This window comes from Gavialis gangeticus, unplaced genomic scaffold, assembly GCF_001723915.1.
Source record: "Gavialis gangeticus isolate Ggan-Ray unplaced genomic scaffold, GavGan_comp1, whole genome shotgun sequence".
Classification (NCBI taxonomy): Eukaryota; Metazoa; Chordata; order Crocodylia; family Gavialidae; genus Gavialis; species Gavialis gangeticus.
Genome location: NW_017729034.1, coordinates 27,971,015 through 27,994,326, shown reverse-complemented (window position 1 = coordinate 27,994,326; position 23,312 = coordinate 27,971,015). Strand labels below are relative to the sequence as shown.

Below are 23,312 nucleotides of genomic sequence, written 5' to 3'. Positions count from 1 at the left end.
CCCAAAGCCTCAAAAGCTAGATAGCACATTCATGGAAAGAGGAGGCATGTGGGACTGGTCAGTATGCAGTTGTCAAGCCACCTGTCCCCTCTTCAGCACCCTCCTCTGCAGTCCTCCCTTCTGCTCTCTCCTTCTTCTGTTTACCTAACTGCAGATGAGCCAGGTATCTGTAGTGAGAGTAAGCACAGGTGGCTTGAGCTGTCTACAAGGCACAGATTTGCAGTCTGCAGCAGGTGGTCAAGTTGCAAGCTCTGGCCCACTGGGACAAAAGGTTGCTAACCCTGATTTATGGGGATTCCAAATACAGGCAGCCCCGGCTTGAGCGCTACAGTGAAACCGCATTATTTAAAATACATACCCAGTTTCACTTAGTGCTCAGAGCGTTTCATTATAATGCTCAGTGCAGAAGTGGTGGCAGCAGCAAGTTCAGAGGTGAGTGACAGCCAGTGGGGGCCCAGGGTGGGGCAGAAGGGTGGGATTTGCTCCTGCACGTGGTACTGGAGCTGGCAGTGAGATAGTAGGGTATGGTGGGGGGGCATGACCAGGGAGCCTGGGCTGGTGCCCAGGGCCCAAGGTGGGGTAACAGAAGCCCGTGGCTGGCATGCAGGTGGGGAGGAGTGGCAGTGGCAGCAAGAAGGGGCAGGTGGGCAAGTGGCATGAGCATGGGGTCCAAGCTAGAGGGGCAGCAGAAGCACGGGGCCCAGGGTGGTAGGACATGTGTGTTGTCCACTGCTGTAGGCCACAGTGGGGCTGAGCCTGTGGAGCCTCCCTGGCCCCCAGGCTGCAGCCCCACTGCCCCTGGCCTGCAGCCCATGCCCTGTTCCAGTCACATACTCACTCGCAGGGCATGAAAACTGTCCTGAACGTAAAGCAATCTGGCAGCGACATATAGTTCCAGTGTCAGGTGTCCTGGAGGGTGCCCCCGCTGGGCAGAGTGGGGTGCAGGTTCTGGTTGGCGGGTGGGCCCACTGCTTTCCACGTGCCAACCAGAGCCTTGCTGTGTAGGGACTGGGCCAGCAAGTTGTTCAGAACCAATTATATTTATTACATTAAATCCTATGAGGAACTGGGTTTCAATTAACGCTGTTTTGCTTAGCACTCTGTTTTTCCAGAACCAATTAAGAGCGCTAAGCGGGGGTTGCCTGTACTTAAATCTACTTATCGCAATCTCTGATTATTGTTCTGTGAACACCCCTATTCTATCCTGTCATCCTGTTCATAAACTTGTCGAGCTCCATATTGAAGCAATTCATGTTACCTGCCCTTACTATCTTGTTTGGAAAATAATTCTAAAACTTAACACTGTGACCATTAAAAGCCCTTTTCTAAATTCCAGTCTAATTAGTATGTGATAAGTTTGTAACCATTTGTAACTTGTGTGATACATTTCTTTCACATTTAATACCTATTCTCCCTTCCTAATCTATACTCTATGGATAAATTTATACAGGGTAATCATATTGTCTCTCAACCTTCATTTTGCTGAACTAAACGAGTCAAATTCTTTTAGTCTCACTTTGCAATACAGGTTCTCCATTCTCTGAGCATCCAAGCAGCCATTCTTTTTATCTACTTCAGTTTAAATTCTTCTTTTTGAATATTGGTGACCAGAAATATACATCATATTCTAAATGAACCATTTCTAATAGCTTATACAGGGTACCTAGTACTACTTTGTAACGAGTTATACCTCACCTAATACATCTGAGAATGCAATAACTGTTTCTTGTGGCTGCATCCACTGGTGGCTCATAATATTCCTATGATTGACTAGTACATACAGGTCTCTCTCTGCCTCTCTTGTCTCCAGTCTGTGAGCGCCTATGTTACAGTGAAAGGTTTTGGAGTTATTTCTTAGGAGCATAACATAGCACAAGGGAGGTAAAATACTGCTTGTGGGCCAGATTCAGCTCATGGAGGGGCTTTGTCTAGCCCACAGTGGGTCCCTTGGTCCTGCCTGGCCAAGCACCATCAGGCGGTGGCACATCCTGCTGCCCCCTGGGCTCGCAGCAGGGCTGGGGTGGCTCCACAGCAGGATTGCCTTTCTAGGCAGACCTTGCGGTGACAGCTTCTTTCACCTGCTGCTGCCACTGGCCCCAGCCCCATGGTACCAGTGGGGACTCGTGCCACAGTCCTGACCAGGCACACCCCACACCTTCTCCAGAATCTCTGGCTAATGCAGTAACAGCACCAGCTAGGCAGAAACTATTGATCAGCACAGGGAAAAAATGGCCCTTTCTCCTTGCTGCTGCCCAGTGCTCCCTGCTACAGCCTCTCGTAGCCTGTGAGGGGCTGCCCTGTGGCTCTGCCACCTTCACCGCCACCTCCTAATCCTTGACCTTTGCCACTGAAAGTCCCTCCCCTCCCCTCAGAAGTACTTCATTTGGGAAGGTGGGGGTTGCAGTTTTAGAAGTGGAAAAAAATACAAATTACATTACTAAAAATCAAACATCCACAATAATATATTTTAATTTTATTTTTAAAAAATGTCCTCATTTGCATGTGTTTGCATCATTTATATAGAAGTGATTGTATACTAGCTCAAAATGAAGTCTTAATCTTGTATATTATGGGGTGTTTGGAGGGGTGTGGGAGGGTATGATGAATGGGTAATGAGGTTTGTGGGGAGCTGTGTGAGGGGTGTGGGGGTATATGTGGATGTGGGTAGGTGGGTATGGGAGGTTTGTGGGGATGTGTGGGTGTGTGGAGGGGGATGCGTGCATAGCAGTGAGCAGGACTCCCGCCAAAGGCATGTGAGTGTGTGTGAGGGAGTGCATGTGGGGAAGGGTGTTGGGTTTGTGGGGTAAAGGGGGAAGGGTGTGGGTGGGTGCAGTGTTTATGGGTTGTCTGACTGTGTGTGGGGATGGGTGTGGTTGTGGAGTTTGTGGGTATAGTGGGGTGTGCATGGGATCCTCCCCTGCCCCTGCCTCTGCCCCACAACAGCCCAGAGCCCATGCACTCTACAGTGCCTTGCTACCATCACCAACAGCATGCAGCCTAAGCCCTGCTCCACACCTGCTCTGGACTTACCTTGGCAGGAGCGGACCAGCCAAAACTTCTGCTCTGCACCACCTGCCCATGGCAGCCTCTTGCTGCTGCTGGGCCCTTCTTGCTGCAGCCGCCTGTGGCCAGGCTGCCCTGCATCTCCACTGCTGCTGTCACTGCCATGTCCAGGCTGCCCAGTGGGGTAGTGGTGGCAGTGCAGAGAAGCTGAAGGGCAGCCTGGGCATGGGCTCTGTGTGGCTGCAGCAAGAAGGGCATGACAGTGGTGAGGGGGAGGGGGCCACTTTTTCCCCACATTGAGCAGCTGTTTCTGCCTGGCTGGTGCCACTGCTGCTTCTCAGCTTGGGCGGGTGAGTCCAGGGGCAGGGTGGGGTGGGGCAGAGTGGCATTTTGTGTGTGGGTCCCCACTGGTATCGTGGTGCTGGGGCCAGTGGTGGTGGCAACCAGAGGGAGCCACTGCTGAGTTGTCCCAGCCTCACTGTGTGCCCAGGGGGCAACAGGATGCACCATGGTCAGGGGGTGGCTGGGTCAGTCAGGACTGGGACCCACTGTGGGTCATACAAAGCCCCTCCACACTGCATCTGGCCTACGGGTTCTATTTTGTCCATCCCTGCTCTAGCCTGGGGGTGGTGATAGAGGGCTGTCTCTAGTCCCCACAGAACTTAAAAGGGTTTGCAAGCCAGCTAGGCCCATTGACAGGCTTCAGAGACTTTTAAAGTTCCCAGCTCTTGAACAGCCTGACAGCCAGCTGAAGCCAGTCTTGGGAGCCCTTTAAAGTTTCCAGTGCTTTAATGTGCTACTGGTGTTAAGTCTGGCATGTTACCATTTGTTGCAGGAAACTTGCATATATTCCGCAACAAATGTAACATCTGGAGGGAACAAGAGGTACATTACATCTCTAGAAAACCCAGTTACTGTAAAGGGGAGTGTGTTTGTTTTCTCTTCCTTCTTTGAATACGTTAGAATAAAACTTGCACTTTTTGCTATTTTGTTGCCACATTAACTTTCAATCGAGAAGCTGAAGTCACAGCATCATGTAAGACAATAAAGCTTTGAAGATTTTATAAAACCTTCTTTATGTTTGATGCTCTAAATAAAGTATTCTTTTGCTTAGGGCTTCTGTAATTTTGATGATATATAAATAGATGTATCTCTCTGTATTATTAGTCTTGAATAAATTTGTTTAATATACTTTTAAATAATAGATTCTCTTTTATACTTTAGGTCAGTGTTCAAGATGAGTTGGTTCAAGTTCAGCCCAAATTTAAGAGCAGCCTACTAGAATCAGTTGCAGTTTTTCGTGAGGATGTGTCCAACTTTGAAACATCATATGGAATGGTAATTAAGTTTACAAGTTACCTACTGCGCTTTTGTCTTGTTTTGTCAGTATACGTGACTAGCACCAGTTCAGTGCCAACATTTTGATCCACTAATTTGCCTCTGTGAATGCTTGAGGGCATTTTATTAAATAGTCTTTCTGTCATGGTTTTGGGGCAAGCTAAACTTCTCATTCCCCTCAAGTTCACCCCTCAGGTGACTGTTCTTCAGTGTCCACTTTAATAGTGAAAACATCTAGTCTTACCACTCTGAATTGGATCTCTGATGATGAGTTTTAGTCTGCCTATTTTCAGTCACATTAATCAAATAGACCAAATTAGTTTGGTACTGCAAACTTCTTTCTACAGGACTTTAAGATGGGAAAACTATTAAAGGGTCTCACAAAGAGTTTCTAAAAATGACTGTTATTTAACCATTATTCATTTTTTTCCAAGGATACAAAATATGCAGAGGAAAGTTATCAAACAAAAAATTACCATCATATGTATTTCTCTTAAAGCACACCTTCATCTTTCCAGATAGGCAAGTGCCACCCTGCCCTGCCTTCTGCCTTGCAGGCTTTAGTAAAGCTTATTAGCTCAGTTACCTTTATCTTGGGGTTGGGTGAAATGGTGCAGTAGGTATTGTCAGTTTGATGACAGTGCTTTCTTTCCCTGTTTACACTCATTTCTATAAGGTTTTCTTTCTTAGACTAATCTGTTTAAGGCAGAAGATAGATTAGGGTGACACCTCAGAGATTAACTTGGTTGAAAGGCATGAACTTTCATAGACAACAAGCTGCTTTGCCAGCTGTTATGAAAGGACAGAAAAAAAAGGTTTTATATGGAAAGGAAAGGGACATGGGGAAAGAGCACTGGTAAGCAAGGTAAACAGTGGGTTGATGGGATCAACTGAGATGCATGAGGAAGCTAACACTCTTTTAAAGGTCAATCCTAAAGTTGACCTAAAAAAATAAACTTTTCTAGCCTTAAGATTGCCAGGCTGGAGTTATTTACTGCTTAATATCTTTCCCATTATTTCACCAAGGATCCATATTAATTTTAACAGCACAGTATTCCTTTCATTGTTTCAGTTTCTGTTGCTTTCCCTCTTACAGCCTCCTTTGATTTAGCTCTTTGTATTCAAGCGTGAAAATATAAAACTGGTAAGGCAAAGTGCATATACTTACAAATATACCTAACTCCCAGTTTTCCACACCTTCCTTGTTATGAGAAGACAAATTTAGAAGTAGAACAGATTTGCCACCTGCCATTTTCTGCATTTGCAATTACTAAGCAATTATCGTCTGAACCAATTTCAGCCTAGAAACCATGTGTTATCTTTGGGAGAGTATCTTCCAAAGGAACATGGAATGTTTCAGAATGACAGTTATAAAATTCTCTTTAATCATATAATTGTCTCTGACATGCATGCAAAGCTAATGGAGACTACAGTTATGTGAAATTATCTTGATTTTTCAGAAGCTGAAGATATAGCCTTTTTTGGTGAAAAACCTGTCTTTAATAACCAACTCACTTTTTTGAATATCACTGGGAGTGGAATTTTCAAAAGTACCTAAGGGGCTTGGGAGCCTAATTTCTATTAATATTCACTTAAAAGCTTTTGAAATGTTTCTCACAAAGAGACTTAAAAAATACAAGAGAGTTTTATGAGTGTATTGCTTTTCGAGATGCACACTACGTACTCTGTTTTTCCAGTCTTCTTAGTATTAACTGATATTTTTTCTTAGCGAGAGGATCTGAGAGAATTTATAGCACTAGATTCCTTCGTGTTAGATTCATGTCTGATGCTTTTACAGTGCTAATGGGCACTGCTTTTTAACAAGTGATTCAAAGGTCTGTGCATCGTTAGTGTGTGTAACAGGGCCCTAACTGAGACCCTGGTACTAGAGGGATGTGGACAGCTGAAGACAATTACAACTCGGGGGGAGGAGGTGGGCCCTGCCCATGGAGAACCAGTGAGGCCCGGACCCGAAGGATAAGAGGGAGAGAAGGCAAAGGAGAAATTGCCTTCGGGCACCACAGAGAAAGAGAGAGAGAGAAGCTGCGAGAGAGACCCTCCAGAGAGAAGGATCTGGAAGAGGGACCCTGACACAGGATCAGAGGGAGCAGAAGGATCCCAGAACACAGACCTCTCCTTGGCTTACCTTGAGTCCATGGGAACGGTGGTGAGCACATGAAAAAGCGGAGCCACGCCACAGGCTGGAGCTGCAGCCGGCATTAAGGATCGGGGAGGCTACATCGAGCCAAAGGGGCAGTGGGAGGGACGACCCCTACCCAGATCTCTGAAGAGTCCGGGTGAATCCAGGACCCTGAGGGGAGAGAGATGCCAGGTGGTGGCTGTAACAAGCCACTAATCGGACAATTAATGGTGGGAAGCTCCCAGCAGGAACAGAACAAAAGAAAACTTTTCTTTTCAGTTTCTTCCTTTGATTAAGATAAGCGGGCTGGGACTCAGACAAGACTGGACCCTGAGGAGGCAGGGATCCAGCACCCTGCGCCCGAAGAGAAGGGGGTCGGGAACAGGAGACCCCAGCACACGGCGGACACCAATCCAGGAAAGACACAGCAAGGGAATGCTAACGAGCCACTAATGAGATAATTAGCAGCAGATACCAGGACTTTGTGCGGTACTTCCCTATTGTATTAGTGGATTGGGACCAGCCAGGAGGCCTGGGGGATCCCCGAGACTGGTCTGTCGGACTGCTTCCTCCTCCAAAAGGGGTTCCTGTAAATAATAGAAAGAAAAGAGATGAATAAAAGCACCTGCATTATACCTGATCCAGCGTGGTACTTCCTGCGGGTACTCCCTTGAATAACACCCCCTTCTTCCCTATTTCTATTAAGATCCAAGTCATGGCAGGTGAGAATCAAGAGGCTTGGGGGGATACTCTGCGCGGAATTAAAAAAATCTCAATATAGGAATTTTAGCGCATATTGGGTATTGTACTAAGTGATCACAAGTCCAAATTAAAAATAAAGGAGGAGTTGTTAAAAGTAGCTCTTTGGGCATGATTGCTTTGTTCTTGAAAGAGGAAAATTATGAAGAACAAGGTATACTGTCCACTAATGGGTGATGCTCGAGGGCACTCTTTGGCTTTGTCCTTCAGTGGTGATGAAGACAGGGACAAAGAGGTTTCCATTATTTTCCTGTTTTGGTTCTTTTGAATTTAATCTTTTTTTTGCTGGGGTGGGAGGGGAAGAAGGTTTATGCATTTTAGATGCCATCCCCTCCTGTGTAAGAGAGGAGGACATAGGTTTGAGAGGGACATGGCAGGGTGGAAAGAAGGATCTCTCCTGGGTGTGAGAAGAGGGAGTGGGAGTGGGTGGGTATGATGTTGGGAAGTGGAAAGAGGTTTTGTGTAACTGGTGTGAATGGGAGTTGGGAAGTGCAGTTAAGATGGATCAGAAGGTTTGCTTTCCTGGGCAGTAAGCAGGAAAGCATGAGTTCATGGGGTGGAGTGGAGCTTAAAGTTTAGGGTGTCAATTGGGGATTCTGCTGCCGTTTCTTATCTTGTGGGTTCTTATTGTGTTTATTGTAAGCTGCTCACAGCCTTTCTGTGTATGGTGGGATATAAATCGAAAGATAATAGTGATACTACTACTACTCTTCTTACAATTACTTATCACTACTACAACTACAACGTTTGATTAGATGGACATTTGTGTCCATTTTAAATAAAATAATTTCCCTGTCCCATTTTAAATAAAATAATTTCCCTGTCCCTGTCCTCTTTTGCCATTAGTAGGATCCATGGACATTTCAACAGTTCATATGTGGCTTTTTTTGTACCATGACAGCTTAAGTAATTTTTGTATGTGTTTATGAATAATAGGTATACACTTTGCTGTAGTTCACTGAAGGGTTAATATTTATTGTTGATTACAATTTGTATATTTTAGGAAGGACCTATGGTTCCAAATATACCACCTCAAGAAGCCAGCAATAGACTGCAGTTATACCAGGTAACAAAAATGTTAGTTTTCAAATGTTGAATTGAGATTCATTGTTGTGAATCAAAACCAGTTTAGAAAAGATTGATTATTGTTACTAGAATTAAAGGTATCAAAGGACATCTTTTACATCACTCTGTTTATTAGTGGTAAAATCTTATGGACAGAGAAGGGGGTTTTCTTTATGTAGAAGGATTGATTTCTGAAGCAAAGATACCTAATGAACGTATAACTTTGCTTAATTTGCTTTAGTCATAAACAGGAGATTTATATCTGTGTACATCCCATAGTCTTAGCGTTCTTTTTTTCTCCATTTCTACATACTTGTCTCTCAGCTCAATATTTTCTATTTAACGTTACCTTTATGGTCCTAGAACCAAGATACTGATTCTGTCCAAATCAGCTTGAATAAAGTAACTTTGAAACTAATTTTCTTTGAGAAATCAGGCCTTCTTTGCTGTTCTTTATGTACTATAGTCATTTGCCTCTTAAAAGTGAAGACAAGGTGAATGTAAAATATTGCCAAATCCAAGGAACAGTGATTTGCATTGTCTGTGCAGTTGTAAATTACTATAAAAGTATAGGTCTCCTCAAATTATCACTTTGCTAAAATTCAGGTATATGCCATCTACTACAGTTTACTGCATTCATTTTTTAGATTTCTTGTTCTGTCAAATAATGCAGTAAAGTTTAAAATAGCAGACAGAGCTCAACTGCTACAGTAATAGTTATGTTACATACTACAGTTAGTGTTATCTGTTTGCTATGGTTGTTTATGCCCTAAGGTTGTAATATTTCATAATAATGTTTATTTGGTTGTCTAGGGTCTCTGTTCAGCCTATTTTATAGCTTGGTATATAGGGCAAGGAAGGCAGGGAAGGCACCTGGCTCTAGCACATGGAGCTTCCCTCCCTCCTGTGTGAATGCAGTGGCTCCACAAGTGCAGGGAGCACTGGCAATACAGGTAGCCACATGGATGCCACACCACTCACTGCCATGTGCAGCTCTGGCTGGAGCTGTGCCCCACCGGGCACCTGTGGTCTGAGCGCCCAGCCTGCTGCTGTTGCCTCTGCCACCACCTACTGGGCTTGTCTGCCATGGACATGTGTGGGGGTCCCCACACTCTCTATCTACATGCTGCCCACTCTAGCTCCACACTGCTACCACCCCCTATCCCCATGGGCACGGGCTCTGCCCTGCCACCAGCCCCAAGCTCTGTACTCCCTCCCAGCTGCAACCCTCCCTCCACTGCTTCCCTACCTGCTGCCCAGAGCCTGGAGAAGACTGGGGAAGTGAGCAGGTCCCGGGGGCTGTGGCAGCAGCAGTCTTGTATGGAAGCTGCAGGCCAGCCAGCCAGGCCCTTCCGCCTATGAGGGTGGGAGCCAAGCAGTAGGGTACATTTTTGGAGCTATGTGTACATGTGGGCACCTCACTCCCACCCTCAGGAGTGGAAGGGCTGGATGGGGTACAATTTGTTGGTGGGCCCCGTGGGCCAAATGAAAGTGCTTGGCTGGCTGGATCCATCTTGTAGGTCGTATTTTGCCTATTCCTGACCTAAGCTCTGCAGAAGAGCAGGAGTTTAAACATACTCTTATGCCTAGTGTTTCCTGCTGAATAGCTGAACTTATCTCCCTGTCAGCACCTAGATATTCTGAATTGATCTTGGGAGGTGCCTACATTTCTCCATTTGTTTATATTGTGGACCTAAGTGCCTCATACTGTCAAATTAGATCATCCTCCAGGGGCAAAATGCCTAAATTTTAAGTTTTGCAATACTTAGGTGGAGCTATCTGTAGGGTCAATTTGGACATGGCTCCAAAATGTTAATAAGTCTATTAAATTGTAATATACCCCATTTAGAGGCATTCATTGTCACACCTGGAAAAAAAATAACCATTCTAGGCAGAAATAAGTAGGATTCAAAACTGAATGTATATCCCTTTGAAAAGAAAGGACATTATTTAGTATCTCTTTATATATGTAGTACTCTGACTTAAGACAGGTTTAGAATTGGACAGTGGATTGTTATATGTGACAGGGAACAAGCTAGGGGCCAGATCCCATGCTGGCCCACCCACCTGTCTCTATGGGGCAATCCACCCTGCCTCTTCTGCCATGACTTTGCTGTTCTCAAACTGGTGGTAAATGCAGGAGACGGCCTATTACTTGCCCCAGTGCCAGGGGGCACTATCTGAGGCTCTTACCTTCCCTGCATCACAGCCCATGCCTCGCAGATGGCATCCATGTGATGTTCTTAACCCACACCACGACTGGTGCTCCAGGGTCTTATGGGGACTCTCACTCTCCACCCTGGAGCAGCAGGTCATTGTGCTCAACTATAGGTCTTACTTTTGACCGACACTTGGCCTCCTAGGAGTAGAGGACTTACCAGGGTCAGGACTTGCCCCTCATGTTCTGGTTGAGCACCCAGCTTGGCCTCTGGTCCAACTACAGCTTCAGGCATCCAAAGACCTACCTTGGCCTACTTCCCTCTCCTGGGATTCCTATACACCCATGCTAGGGCCTCTATACCATGCCCCACCCTGGGATCTTTGCATCATCTTCCCAATCAACTATTCATGGGGCTGGCCCTTGCACTGCTCTTCAGGCTTACTCCCAGTTCGGCCCTACTCAGCGCACCCTGGGACTGCCCTTCAGGCCTACTCTTGATTCAGTCCTACTCAGCTCCCCTCACGCACAGTCCTTCAGGCCTACTCCCATTCAACCCAACTCTGTATGGGGCCACACAACTCCGCCCTCTTCCCTTGGGCTTTACTACACCACCCTCTTCCCTTGGGGTCTCGGGGTCAACCACTCCCATAGCACTCTGTTTACCATACCTGGCCCCACGACACTCAGTCCCTGCGGTCTTACACCCCCCTCATGGGCTCAGGTGGCCACAGCCATGCCTGGCCCCACTCCTGCTTCCAAAGCCCACCCAAAGATGGGGGCTGGGGTTAAGGCGCCCCTCCTCGCTTTTCACCAGAGAGGCAACTGGCCTGGCATTTCCTGGGAACTCCCACACCACCAGAAGCCTCACCAGGCCACCCTTCCCTGGCAGGGTGCAGTTTTAGGTCATGCCCAGGGTCAGGAGCCTCCAGCTCCTACCTGCTAGATGTTCCATGCGGCTCAACCAGGTGATGTTTCTATCTGGGCTAGCAGCAGCAAACTGCTGTGTTTATTTAGACAGCCAGTGTTCTAAAATGGCTGTCACAATCAAGCACCTGCTGACTGCTTGACTGAGCCCTTAAAGTGGCAGGCACTGCAAGTGCCCTGCCATATTATAATTAGAGAATTTTTACGATGATAAAATCTATATTTTCATAGCATTAAAAAATAATTAATCTTAAGCATTAATTTGAATTTTTTCAGGCTAATTTTGATGAACTCTGGAGAAAATTTGTCACTTATTCATCTGGTGAACAGCTGTTTGGATTGCCTGTCACAGACTATGAAGTTTTACATAAAATAAGGTAATTGCTAGAAAATAGACCAATCTACAAGAACGTATCGTCTGCTTACAGACATAAAAAAAAAACCAGGCTCTACTAGAAGAAGCCGTGTGTTAGTTTTACCCAGCTCCACATAGTCTGTATAGATCGGGCACTTCAGCGGAGCTTTTTGGTGCTTTAATCTAATAGCTTATTCAATCAGCTATTAGATAAAAGTGCCAAAAAGCCCCACTAAGGCACCCAATCTATACAGACATTGGGCAAGCCAGGTCCATCTAATGTGATGCCTTTTCTGGGCATGCTGTGGGCTTGGTGCAGGGCCATGTGGAATTTAAAGTAAAGCACCACTTCCATTTTTTTCAATGTCCGTAAGCAGCCTTTAAGTGTATTACAAAGTTTTTGTATAGGAATGAATAGAAAACAGGTACGTGAACAAAATTATGACACATTTTTGTCAGAATATATGTAAAATAAAAGAATTTTGGAAACCTTAACAGAGAGAAGGAACTGGGAGAGATGAACAAAGAATAGTTATGGGCTTGAACCAAAATAGAATTGGATCTGCAGCATCAAGATTGATTGGATTCTATTGATCACCAGACTTTGTGAAAGAATTAGATTGTAGAATGGCATGGACTAGAGTCAAGAAATTCTGTTTCAGCTGGGAGAAGAATGACCAGGGACTAGTAAGAACTGTAAAGACAAAAGCATTTTAAGGATCTGGAGAAATGATATAGCTGCAAAGATGGGTAAACCACCACTAGTGCTCCAAAAAATATTTGTATTTCTGTAATCATTGATCAGTATTCAAGATCTCTCTGCCTGGCTAGTTCACCTAAGTGTTCATGTAGTTACTGAATTTATTCAATAAGATGAGGTTTCCCCCTGGATGCCATGTCATCAACCAAGCAGAAAGTGTTGGCTGTATCCAGGAGGCTTGATGGCTGTTGGGTCTGCTAAGTGGCTCTGCATGGGAGGTATAATGATGACATGCTCCAGCATGAGCATCTGTCAGGTCAGCTGCAGACACACATGTTAAATGTCCCTAAGTCTTCAGCGAGACATGCGCAGGTCAACAATGAGGACATGACACAACTCCTGGGTCTGTTGGCTTTTGTGAGAGAGCTAGGGATATATTGCAAGGTGCAGGAACAGAAACTGACATACTTGCAACTGACAAGAGAGGGGGCACTCAAGGTCTGTTCTCCAGAAGCCTCTGAGCAGGCAGGGAGGGAGGTGTTACTGTGAGCAGGAATTCCTGGAGGGGGTGGGGCATGGTCCCATGTGAGAGGCAGAGCTGCTCTGTGCATTTGGTTGCTTTTGGCAATCTCTGGCAGCCTAGGGAGCCTGAAAATACACACCTTGTTTTGGGAAGGCAGAATTAGAAAAAGCTATTTTTCCAAGCTAGGAACAAACTTTACACATAAACCCATTTAAGTGATCAGAAATTGGTTTAAACCTGTAACAGAACATAAGTTCAGTGCACATACACCAGCTTCAAAATGGCTGAAACTGGTTTAAGATAAACCTGGTTGAATGTAGTATTGGACTTAACTGATTTGGGTCAATCTGGTTTATGTAATGTCTGTCCCAGACCCCTTCCTGGTTTAAGTTAAACCAGAGCCCCCCAGTATCCAAGATGCTTTGTAGTCCTGGGCTGGACTGGGCCAGGCTAGGTTGTGTTCTCTGCTCCAAAGAACAGGCTGGCCCCACCTTTCTCCTCCCTAGCCAGAGCTCTGGGGGAGATTGCAGGCACAGCAGGGTCTGCCTGGCTTCCCTCACTGCTTGCTGCTCAAGCAGGGATTCCCCCCTCCCTCCCATCTCCTGCAACATAAACCCCAGCCCCATAGATCTTGAGGAGGTGGTTTGCCTGCTAATGCTGAGAGGTGTCTGTGCGTGTCTCCAATTTCACTGGGACAGGACAAAGGCAGGCAGAATACTTTCCACTTAGGGCTTTTTGGAGCTAATCAGCAGGTCAGCTGGTAATGTCCTTCTGTGGAAAAAGCTGTTTAAGAAGAGCTTCAACTAATGAGAGAGGCTTTTGTTTTGCTGGTGGGCTGATCAATACTGTGGTTTTATCAGCCCCCCTGCTGGTTTGCAGCCCTGTCAGGTTTGCAGACAGGGAGAGGGAGATTGAAAAGTTTAGTATCATCAACACATGCATGCACTGCACACCCCCCACCTTTGCTTCACAGTGCTAGCCTGGGGCTGAGGTCTGACAACACTCCTGCCCCTTGAGCAGCGAGTAGAGGAAAAGCTTGAGATGGTGCAGTCAGGGTAGAGGTTTACACCTCTCCCTAATCAGAGTGTCCTGCTGGGGTTGGCCACACCCCTGCTCAGCTTAGCATTATGGAACAGAAGGGAGGACTGCATTCCCCCCCCTCCCCCGGCTTCTAGCCTGAGCCATGGAATACATGTGCCTGCATTTCTGAAATGAAAAGGGAATGTCTATCCACCTCCAGATCGGTTCAGGTTTTTCAGGTTAGACTAACGTGAAAAGATTGAATCAATTCAGGCTCAGGCTTTTTGAATGTCTGTCCCTAGCCCCTAGACCATGATCTAGACCCTGGCTTAAATCTGGCTTTTTCATGATGACCCTGTGAAGAGCATCCTAGGATGTGTGCACATGTAGCCCTTAACTGTGGGCCATCACCAGAGAAGACGGTCTGTCTGCACAGCTCCTGTCCCAAATGCTGAATGCTTGTACAGTGCTCTACTAGTAGGGTTCCAACCATGGAAACAAAAATGCTGTTCCCACTGGTTAATTTGAATGTACTCTCTATTTCCTTTTTGACATTTGTACAGTATTGTATTGTCTTGCATTTACACATGCCTTTACATTTAAATGATTTAAGGCAAGGTCTTTTGTTTTTACTTAGGATTCTATCTACTTTAAAATATTTTGGTGTGATGCCAGTAAATATTAAATAGCTACCTACATTTTTTGAATAATCCCTCTGGATTTTTTTTGGTTACTGTTGTCTGAGTTTCATCTAATTCCTTTGGCACTGAGACATCCAGACAGTGTTCTAAGAATAGTGCAGACCCAGCTATATTGAGAAAACAATTAGTTTGCTGCTCCCTGTCATGTTTTTACAAAGGCAGCCCAAAATTCATTAGAAGTTTACTTTTATAATCCTGAAATGATATGTCAAACTTATTGTCCTGTTAATTGTGTCTGTTATAACCTTCTAAGCATTCTGTTCTTAATTTATTCTATAAGATATATTTGCTGTCAGGTAAGGTATTTGATAGTTCTGGTCATCTTCCAGTTCTCCCCAATTCTGTTATTTGATTAAAGCTTATTGAAGTTTGCCTTTCTGGACAAATCAATGAAACATTCTTCCTACTTCCTAAACTATTGCAGGAAGGGGACATTGACACATACATAGCCCCCTCCCTAAAATATGGGCAGTACAGATCCTATTAAAGTAATTTTTTTATCCTTAGGGTTTCATTCTAAATGTTAATTTTAATAATCATCTTATAATTATGAACAGAAATTGTAACACTATTTTAATAGCTAGTTGTAATGATTGATATCATTGTTATCTTTCAGGAAGGAGCTAGGATTGCTTCAGAAGCTTTATGGCTTATATGATACCGTAATGAACAATATTAGTGGATATTATGAGATACTTTGGACAGATGTAGACATTGAAAAAATTAATGCTGAACTTCTGGATTTTCAAAACAGGTGCTTTGTAATGTGGGCCTTTTAGCAGGATATAATTAAGTATAATGTTAATGTTATTAAGAATAATTCATTATAAAACAACTTAATATATTGGAATAAGTAAATGTTGTTAATAATATTAGTAGTGTGTAATTTATTAAAATAAGATCATTGGCCTCTTTAAGAAGAGATGGATTCTATCTCCATCTGTGGTAATCAGCTGCTTCCAGCTGAGGCTGTGAAGGTAGGGATCTACTGAAGGACTGGGCACAACTACATGTACAATTAATGCAATTGAATATTCTGCAGCTCAGTTTGAGCTGCAGTAAACTAATCCTGAGATGTCACCATCTACACATGTATTTAATCAAAATAATTTACTGAGGTGTATGATAGTACCTGTGTCTGACACGACTATCCTACTCTCAAGTAAATTAATCTACTGTGCACTAATTGCAGCACATGTGTAGATGGTAACACTTTACTGCTGATTAAATTAATTTAATACTAGACCAATAGTCTACTCTTAGTAGTGTGCTATTAGTTTAGATGTGCCCACTGAAGAGTATCTAGTCCTTATATAGACTAATACTACATGTTACAAGCGTTGTGCAAGGCACTCCAGACTATATGTGTATTCAATACCTTGGCACAGAAGGCAGTTTTGGTCACATTAGTTTGCCACTTCCCAAATGATAATAATTTAGGTATGTTGTTTCGAATTCCAGGGTTAATGCAGCTCATGATATCAGTTCAGCTAAAGGTCTACAGCAGACTGATATCTGTAGTAAGGGAACCTGCACATTGGTTTAACAATGTTGTATATAAAAGATCTCTGAATCTCTTAAAATTTTTATACACTATTCTTAAAATATATAGGTCATCTAAAGCAAATAAATAAACACTGGACATCTTTTACAGCATGTGATCCTGGTAAAGAATTATTTGGTTCTATTATAAAGTAGAAAGATTAAAATATATTTCTGACACTTAAGTTATAATTTGGTCACAAGAGGGCCTTTTAATCTTTTTAGTTAAACTTTACTTTGAGTATTTTAGTAATTAGTATTAGGACAGGAAGTATAGTTTGGAGGATAAAACCAAGGTGTTTTGTAGGATAGGGTAGTTTTTTTCTGCTGCACAACTACTTTCCTTATCCAACAGTCCTGGGTTAATGTCTTCTACCTGTGGAATTTGAACTAAGCCTCATCCTTCAGTTCCATATACTTCCCTGGTTGTTGATCATGTTTGTAGTTAGTTTGTTCTGATGATTGTATTTATATTGATTATTGTATTGTATTGTATTGATTATAACTTTATTTTATTTTTCAAATTGGCTCCTGGGTATTTTTTTTCTCAGATGAGTGGTTTCAGTCGCTTCCTTCTGAGATTCCTTTCCCCTAGTCTACATCTGAGAAAATGGCAGAACAGTCCTGCAAACACCAGACTAAATCTAAACCTTGTCTCTATAAGGGGCAGCTTCTAAGATGAATCGTTTCATGCCTCTTCATAGCCAACTCTCTTCATTACTTTCAGGACACAGGATTCAGATATGTCAGGATACCTGTTCTCCCAGGAACTGTGGCTACAATACAGAAAAACCTGAAGAGAAGCTTATAAGCAGTTCTGGGGAAGTTGACTAAGGTCAAGGGTAAAAATCACCCAGTGCCAGGACTAAGTCCAGCTGTGGAACTGGATTGGAGGGGTTATCCACCTGAAAGGGGAAAAAAATTCTCAGAAACTGCAAGAGGTCTCCAGTTCTCTGAGGAAAGGAACAGAGTTAATATATAGCTCTCTTTTGTCCTACTGTGAGGTATGGAGGTCTCAGGATGTTCAGAGATGCCTTCAGGCAGTGCCATGAACTCCAAAAATGAAGGACCATCAGTGGATTTTTCCTTTTCTTTGTTCCTGTCATGATCTTTTTTAGTCTCAGGTCCATATCTTGTATGCTCCTAGGAGATAGCATGCCCTTTTTTCTTTGGATCTACTCTGTGGACACATTTGCTACTCTCATTCTTGTTTACATAGACCTGTTTCTAGTGATGGAAGAAAACTTGGGATTCATACCAGTTCTTTCTTTTTTGTCTTTCATCCTATCTCTCTTGGGCTCCCTGTACACATAACAGGTGCAGTGAACCTGTTAATTGCACTGTTACCTTAAGACCAACTACATGTGTAAAGTACTTTTCACACGATAAAAGGCTTCAACCAGCTATAAAGTTAGACCTCAAATATATGTACTAACTTTATAGCTGGTTGCTATTGAGCGTTAATCTGCATGGGTAGCAGGGTCTCTTCTGCAGCTGGGAGCTTGTCAGCTGACAGGGCTCCCAGCCATAGGGGTGCACCATACTCAGCATGAAACCCCCAGATTCTGTGGATCCTGGCTGCCTCAATCACCAGGGCCAAGAGATTTCACAACGGGGGTTACAGCTACCATGATCCCTCAGGCCCAGGGATGCATGGGGCACCCCTGCAGCTGGGAGCCCTACAAATGAGGAGGCTCCCAACCATGGGAGCTTACTTCTTGCTGGTGCAGTGGGAGTCCAGGATCAGGCTCCTTCTGCACTGGCATTAAGGCATGATGGGATCTGATGCACAATCCCACAATTAAGCCTCCTGTTATGCATGTGTGGCATGGCAGGAGGCACAATTGTATGGATTGTGCCTTAGGATTCCATCATACTTTTACCTCCACATATAGAGGGGGCCTTGTTTTCTTTCATAATCTGTTACATGTAATTTCATTCCTTGGAAATGATGAATAGACATTAAGAAACCACTGTAGTGGCAGAAAAGTTTAATGGTAGTAGCTTTAAATCCCTCTTGAAACAGAGATTCCTTCTTTCAAATATGAATCGGTTATAGGTAGCAGCCCGGGTATCAGAGAAAAAAATAGTTCAGTATGGAATGTTCCATTACATTTACTTGTACATTTTAGTATCAAAACTGAACATAGGAAGTTTAAGTTATGGATCAGGACACATTCCTGTGCAAGCAGGACATGAGGATCCTCTGGGGAAAGGCTGGTGTGTGTCTGAACTGTGTCCAGCACAACGGGAGTGCTGTGATATAAATAATTATCACAAAGTTCTAGTGATCTCTGGTAGATTAGGGTTTATCTGTGATGGCTGATAGGAGTTCTTCAGCCAATATAGAAATGGAGGTACCCGCTGTAGTGGTGTTATTTATAAAGGCACATTGGCATCTCTGTCATTAGGTGACCATATTAATCAGAATAACAGGTTAGAGAGATAAGCCTATTGTTAACCTTTCTAGTTGTCATTCATCTCCAAAAACAGGTTATGGAGTTTGTTTATATATAAAACAATGACATAAACTGTTTGCTGAAGGTTATTCTTAAAACTTCAGAAGCACTGATTTTCAATGTGACTTCCTCTTTCTATAAGTCCTGGGAGATAGTTCTCCCATCATTTGTTTTAATTTTTAGCACACATTTTAAAAGAGTTTTAAAGGATTATGAAGCATATGGAGTACAGTTATCAATAGGGTCCTACTTAATTTGCAGCCAGACAAAAATTTTTTGCAGCTTAGTTGTGGCACAAAGAGCCAATTTTGCAGGCATTTCCCAGTGGCCCCACCCCTTGCCACTGATTGGTGGGAGGAAGGATGAGGTAGCAGCTGCCGTCTTGGCTGATGGTTTCCTTTGTGTTGCTTTACCAGCTGGCAAGTTCCCCTCCCAGGTGGACTGCAAGGCAGCAAGGACTGCTGGCTTTCACTGGCGAATAAGCATTTTATTTTTAAGGTGTTTTTTTTCTAAGTTGATTTTAGGGACAGTTGTGGATTTCACAAAATCTGTGAAATTGCGAGTTGAGTAGGTCCCTAGTTCAATTGTTCACTCTTTGTATTATTCCATCCCAAACACCAGGAAAGAACAGCCCCACATTTCTACAGTCTAGATGTTAAAATTTTGAATAAGAGAAAGAAGCAAGGCTCCATCTAAAAGCCCTAGTGGTGTTTAGAGGGAGAGGTATGAGGAAGACATACAAAGTAGATTTCCATTCCTCTGAAGAGGATCAGTGGTATTCTTTTGTAGGATTGTGTTAATGAGTTGTGTACTAAATAATTTTTTAGATCACAAAACTCTGTTATATAGGGTGTATGGGCTGATGCTTCAATTTCTATTATTCTGTTCCATATCTTAGAATCATAGCATCATAGATAATTAGGGTTGGAAGGAACTTCAGGAGGTCATCTAGTCCAACTTTCTGTTCAAAGCAGGACCATCCTTAACTAGATCATCCCAGCCAAGGCTTTGTCTAGCTGGATCTTACAAACCTCCAAGGATGGAGATTCCACCACCTCTCTGGGTTTTCATAGATTTCATAGACATTAGGTCTGGAAGGGACCTTGGAAGATCATTGAGTCCAGCCCCCTGCCCCAGAGGCAGGAAGTCATCTGGGGTCAAAGGTTCCCAGCAAGATAAACATCCACATGTCTCTTAAAGAAGTCCAGAGTAGGTGCTTGCACCACCTCTGGCAGCAGTCTGTTTCAGGCCTTGGGGGCTCGGACTGTAAAGTTCTTCCATATGTCTAGTGTGGCAGGCACTGTTTGTGCCTGCCAATTTAAGGGCCTGAAGCCGGCAGGTGCCTGATTAGGGCAACCATTTTGGATTCAGGGCTGCCCATATAAACAGGGCATTTTGCTGCTGGAAGGCCAGGCAACAACATCACCTGGCTGCAAGGCTGCTGGTAGCATCTGGAGATATGGGAGGAGCTGTAGGGGATGGTTTACGAAGCTCCTGGGCATGACCTAAAACTGCACGATGCCAGGAGTGGGTGGCCTGGTGGAGCTCTCAGTGGCGTGGGAGCCCCCAGGAAATGCCAGGCCAGTTACCATCCTGGTGAAAGGTGGGTTGGGGCACCTTAACTCCAGCTCCCACTTTTGGGTGGGTCAGGTGACAACGGAAGTAGAGGGGGCCAGGCATGGCTACAGCCACCTGTTCCCACCCGTGGAGGGAAGCCCCGAGACCCTGAGTGAGGGTGCATCGTGGAGCCCCAAGAAAAGGGAGAGAAGAACCAGAGAGCTGAGGGTCCAGTAGACATACAGACACTGAGTGTTACCCCGAAAGGAGCCTGAGTGTGCTTAGACCTGCTTGGGTAATTGGCTGGCCACTACCCTGGTGAGGGTCACAGGAGAGGCCCAACAGACGGTACATCTGCCACCCAGGGAGCAGACTAGCTAAGCCTACGGCCAAAGGGTGCCCGCTCCAAGGGGGAGCAAAGCAGCATATGTTGTCGACATGAGAAAGAGACCCTGTGAGAGAGGGTGGAGTGAGTGAGGCCTGAGTGAGAGGTGGGCAGTATGACTGTGAGTATGACTGAGGCCTGACGGCATAACCTAAGCTTGCTCTGGCTGTAGGCTGGGGGCACTGTAACATCTGGATGCCATCCGCGAGGCTTGGGCCACAGTGTAGGGGAGTTACAGAGCTGCAGACACCCCCAAATATGGGGTGCAATAATGGTCAGCCTTGCACCTTATTTAACAGCATATTTAATAATATGGCGTGGCGGGAGAGACAGGCGGGTGGCATGCCCAGAGGCAGGTGAGGGGCTAGCTGCGGCTAGTGGGGTTACCCACTTTGCCATATCCACCCTGAAACGGTCTTGGAGGCATCTGTAACCATTTGATCTTGTCATCCCTTGGGGCGCTCTGGTGAACAGGCATTCCTCCAGATCTTGATGTACATCCCTTACATACTTAGAAGGAGCCACCAGGTCCCCCCTGAACCTGTGCTTCTTCAAGCTGAAGAGTCCCATGGCTCTCAGCCTCTCATTATAAGGCCTGTTCTCCTGCCCTCTGATCATGCATGTGGCTCTCCTCTGGACTGTCTCAAATTTCACCACATCCTTTTTGAATTGTGGAGCCCAGAGTTGGATGCAGTACTCCAGCTGCAGCCTCACCAAGGCCGACTACGGTGGGAGGATGGCATCCTGGGATTTGCTAGAGAAGCATCTGTGGATGCAAGGCAGAGTTTTGCTTGCTTTACCAGCTGCAACATTACATTGGTGGCTCATGTTCATCTTGTGGTCACTCATGACCCCCATGTCCCTTTCGGCCATGGTGCTAGCACTGCTGAGCCTATAAGCATGCTGTAGGTTTTTCTTCCCAAGGTACCTTCCATTTTTCAGAGTTGAACACTATCAGGTGCTGTTTCTCATTCTGAGATTGTAGACAGAATCTTTGCTACAAGAATGTGAAAATTCTTAACTGAGTTTCTTTCTGTTAACAGCCTCTCTCTTTATTCACATCGCCCTAGTATTCTAATAAAGAATTGGAATACAACTTGTTTTCTTTATGAGGAAAATTAGACATATCTTTACCTGAAGTTTAACTCATATATATTATATAGAAGCCAGGGCAGGATAGCATCTTGTAGACTAAATAGTTCTGAGCTTTTGTAGGCTACAGCCTACTTCATTTGGGGTAGCATCTACCAAAGTAGGATGCAGCTTACGAAAGCTCATGCATCTCTGAAATAGTTAGTCTTTAACAGGGCTGTCCAACATCTAAGGGCAGTTTTACACATGCTGTGGGGTGGATGGTGCTTTAATTAGAGCAGTTCTAATTTAAACACTGCAGCATCTTGTGTATCAGTGTTCCTGCACTTAAAAATGGTGGTGGTGGTTGTGGGGGTCATCCTTGAACTAAAATTAATTCGTTGAGCTTTAGTTCAAGTGTCTCAACTGCCATTTTTGAGCATGGAGACACTGATACATGAGACACAGGAGTCTGCTTGAGTATGGTAATTTCCATGCTCCAGCAGACTCAATTAATAAAATCTGCTCCAACACACTGTGGGATCTACATGCTGTGTGGGCTGCATGAGTACAAGCCATAGCCCCTGGGCGTCATGCTGTGTGGGTATCCCTTTCATGTACTGTACTGCCTGCATATCCCTCACTGCACTGCACCATTTGGGTGCTCTCTGTCACTGCTCTGCTGCTTGGGTACTCCAGCCCCAACCTCAGCTACAGGCTACCTCATTGTACTGCATTGCATGCTCCACTGCACTGTCTGCTGAGGGTGAGCCCAGGAAGTGTAAGCTGGAGGAAGGAGGAGAAACCCAGAGATCTTCCTGTTGCTGCAGCTGGAATGATGGTAGGGAGCAGTACAGGTGCCCAGAAGCCACAAATGAGTCTCTCATAGGCTGAATGTGGCCTGTGGGCCATCAGTTAGACATCCCTGGTTTATAAGATGCTATCCTGCTCTGCCTTCTACATAACTTCAGACTACCATGGCTAACTACCACTTTCTAATATGTATTGTATTAAGCATGTTGTCTTCATTGTACTAATTAGTTGGTGTTATATTTCTGCACTTTGGAATTACTTTATTGGTGGCATGAGATAAAAGGCAGGGCTCAGTCCTAGAGTCTTCTTCAAGGCTACTAGATCATGTCTGAATTTCAGAAGTGGAGGACATTAACCCATTAGTAATGAATAAGGAGATAAGCTGTCAATAGAAAATAATTATTTTTTGAAACAAGTCTTATAATTCTTTGTCATTATGCTTTCAGAGAACACTTGCACTGCCTTTTGGAAAAGATAGATAACCATATTAGTTATATGCCCTATAAATTAAACTGGAAAGAAAATCAGCAAGTTAATTTTTTTTGCAATTGTTTCTGAAAAGAAAATTAACTTTTAATGAAATTCTTTCTGTTTGCATCCTAATTTATTCTGAAATTACCTGAAGTTTTTCGGTAATTTTTAGTAATTACCCGAAATTACCTGGACAGGTTACAAGGGTGGGTGGATAAGAATAGGATGGGTTTCAACACAGACAAGTGCAAGGAGATGCACCTGGGGAGGAACAACCGGCACCATACCTACAGGTTAGGGAACTCCCCTCTTGTCAGCACGGAGG

General features: G+C 44.4%; 1 protein-coding gene across 1 annotated transcript in view; it reads left to right on the top strand.

Moving 5' to 3' along the window:
• DNAH8 (dynein axonemal heavy chain 8) overlaps positions 1-23,312 on the top strand; it is a 397,167-nt gene that overhangs the window by 114,594 nt on the left and 259,261 nt on the right. The window contains exons 31-34 of the mRNA XM_019526702.1: positions 4,228-4,341; positions 8,244-8,306; positions 11,667-11,767; positions 15,306-15,443. Of these exons, the coding sequence (XP_019382247.1) occupies positions 4,228-4,341; positions 8,244-8,306; positions 11,667-11,767; positions 15,306-15,443 (416 nt within the window). The remainder of the gene's footprint in view (positions 1-4,227; positions 4,342-8,243; positions 8,307-11,666; positions 11,768-15,305; positions 15,444-23,312) is intronic.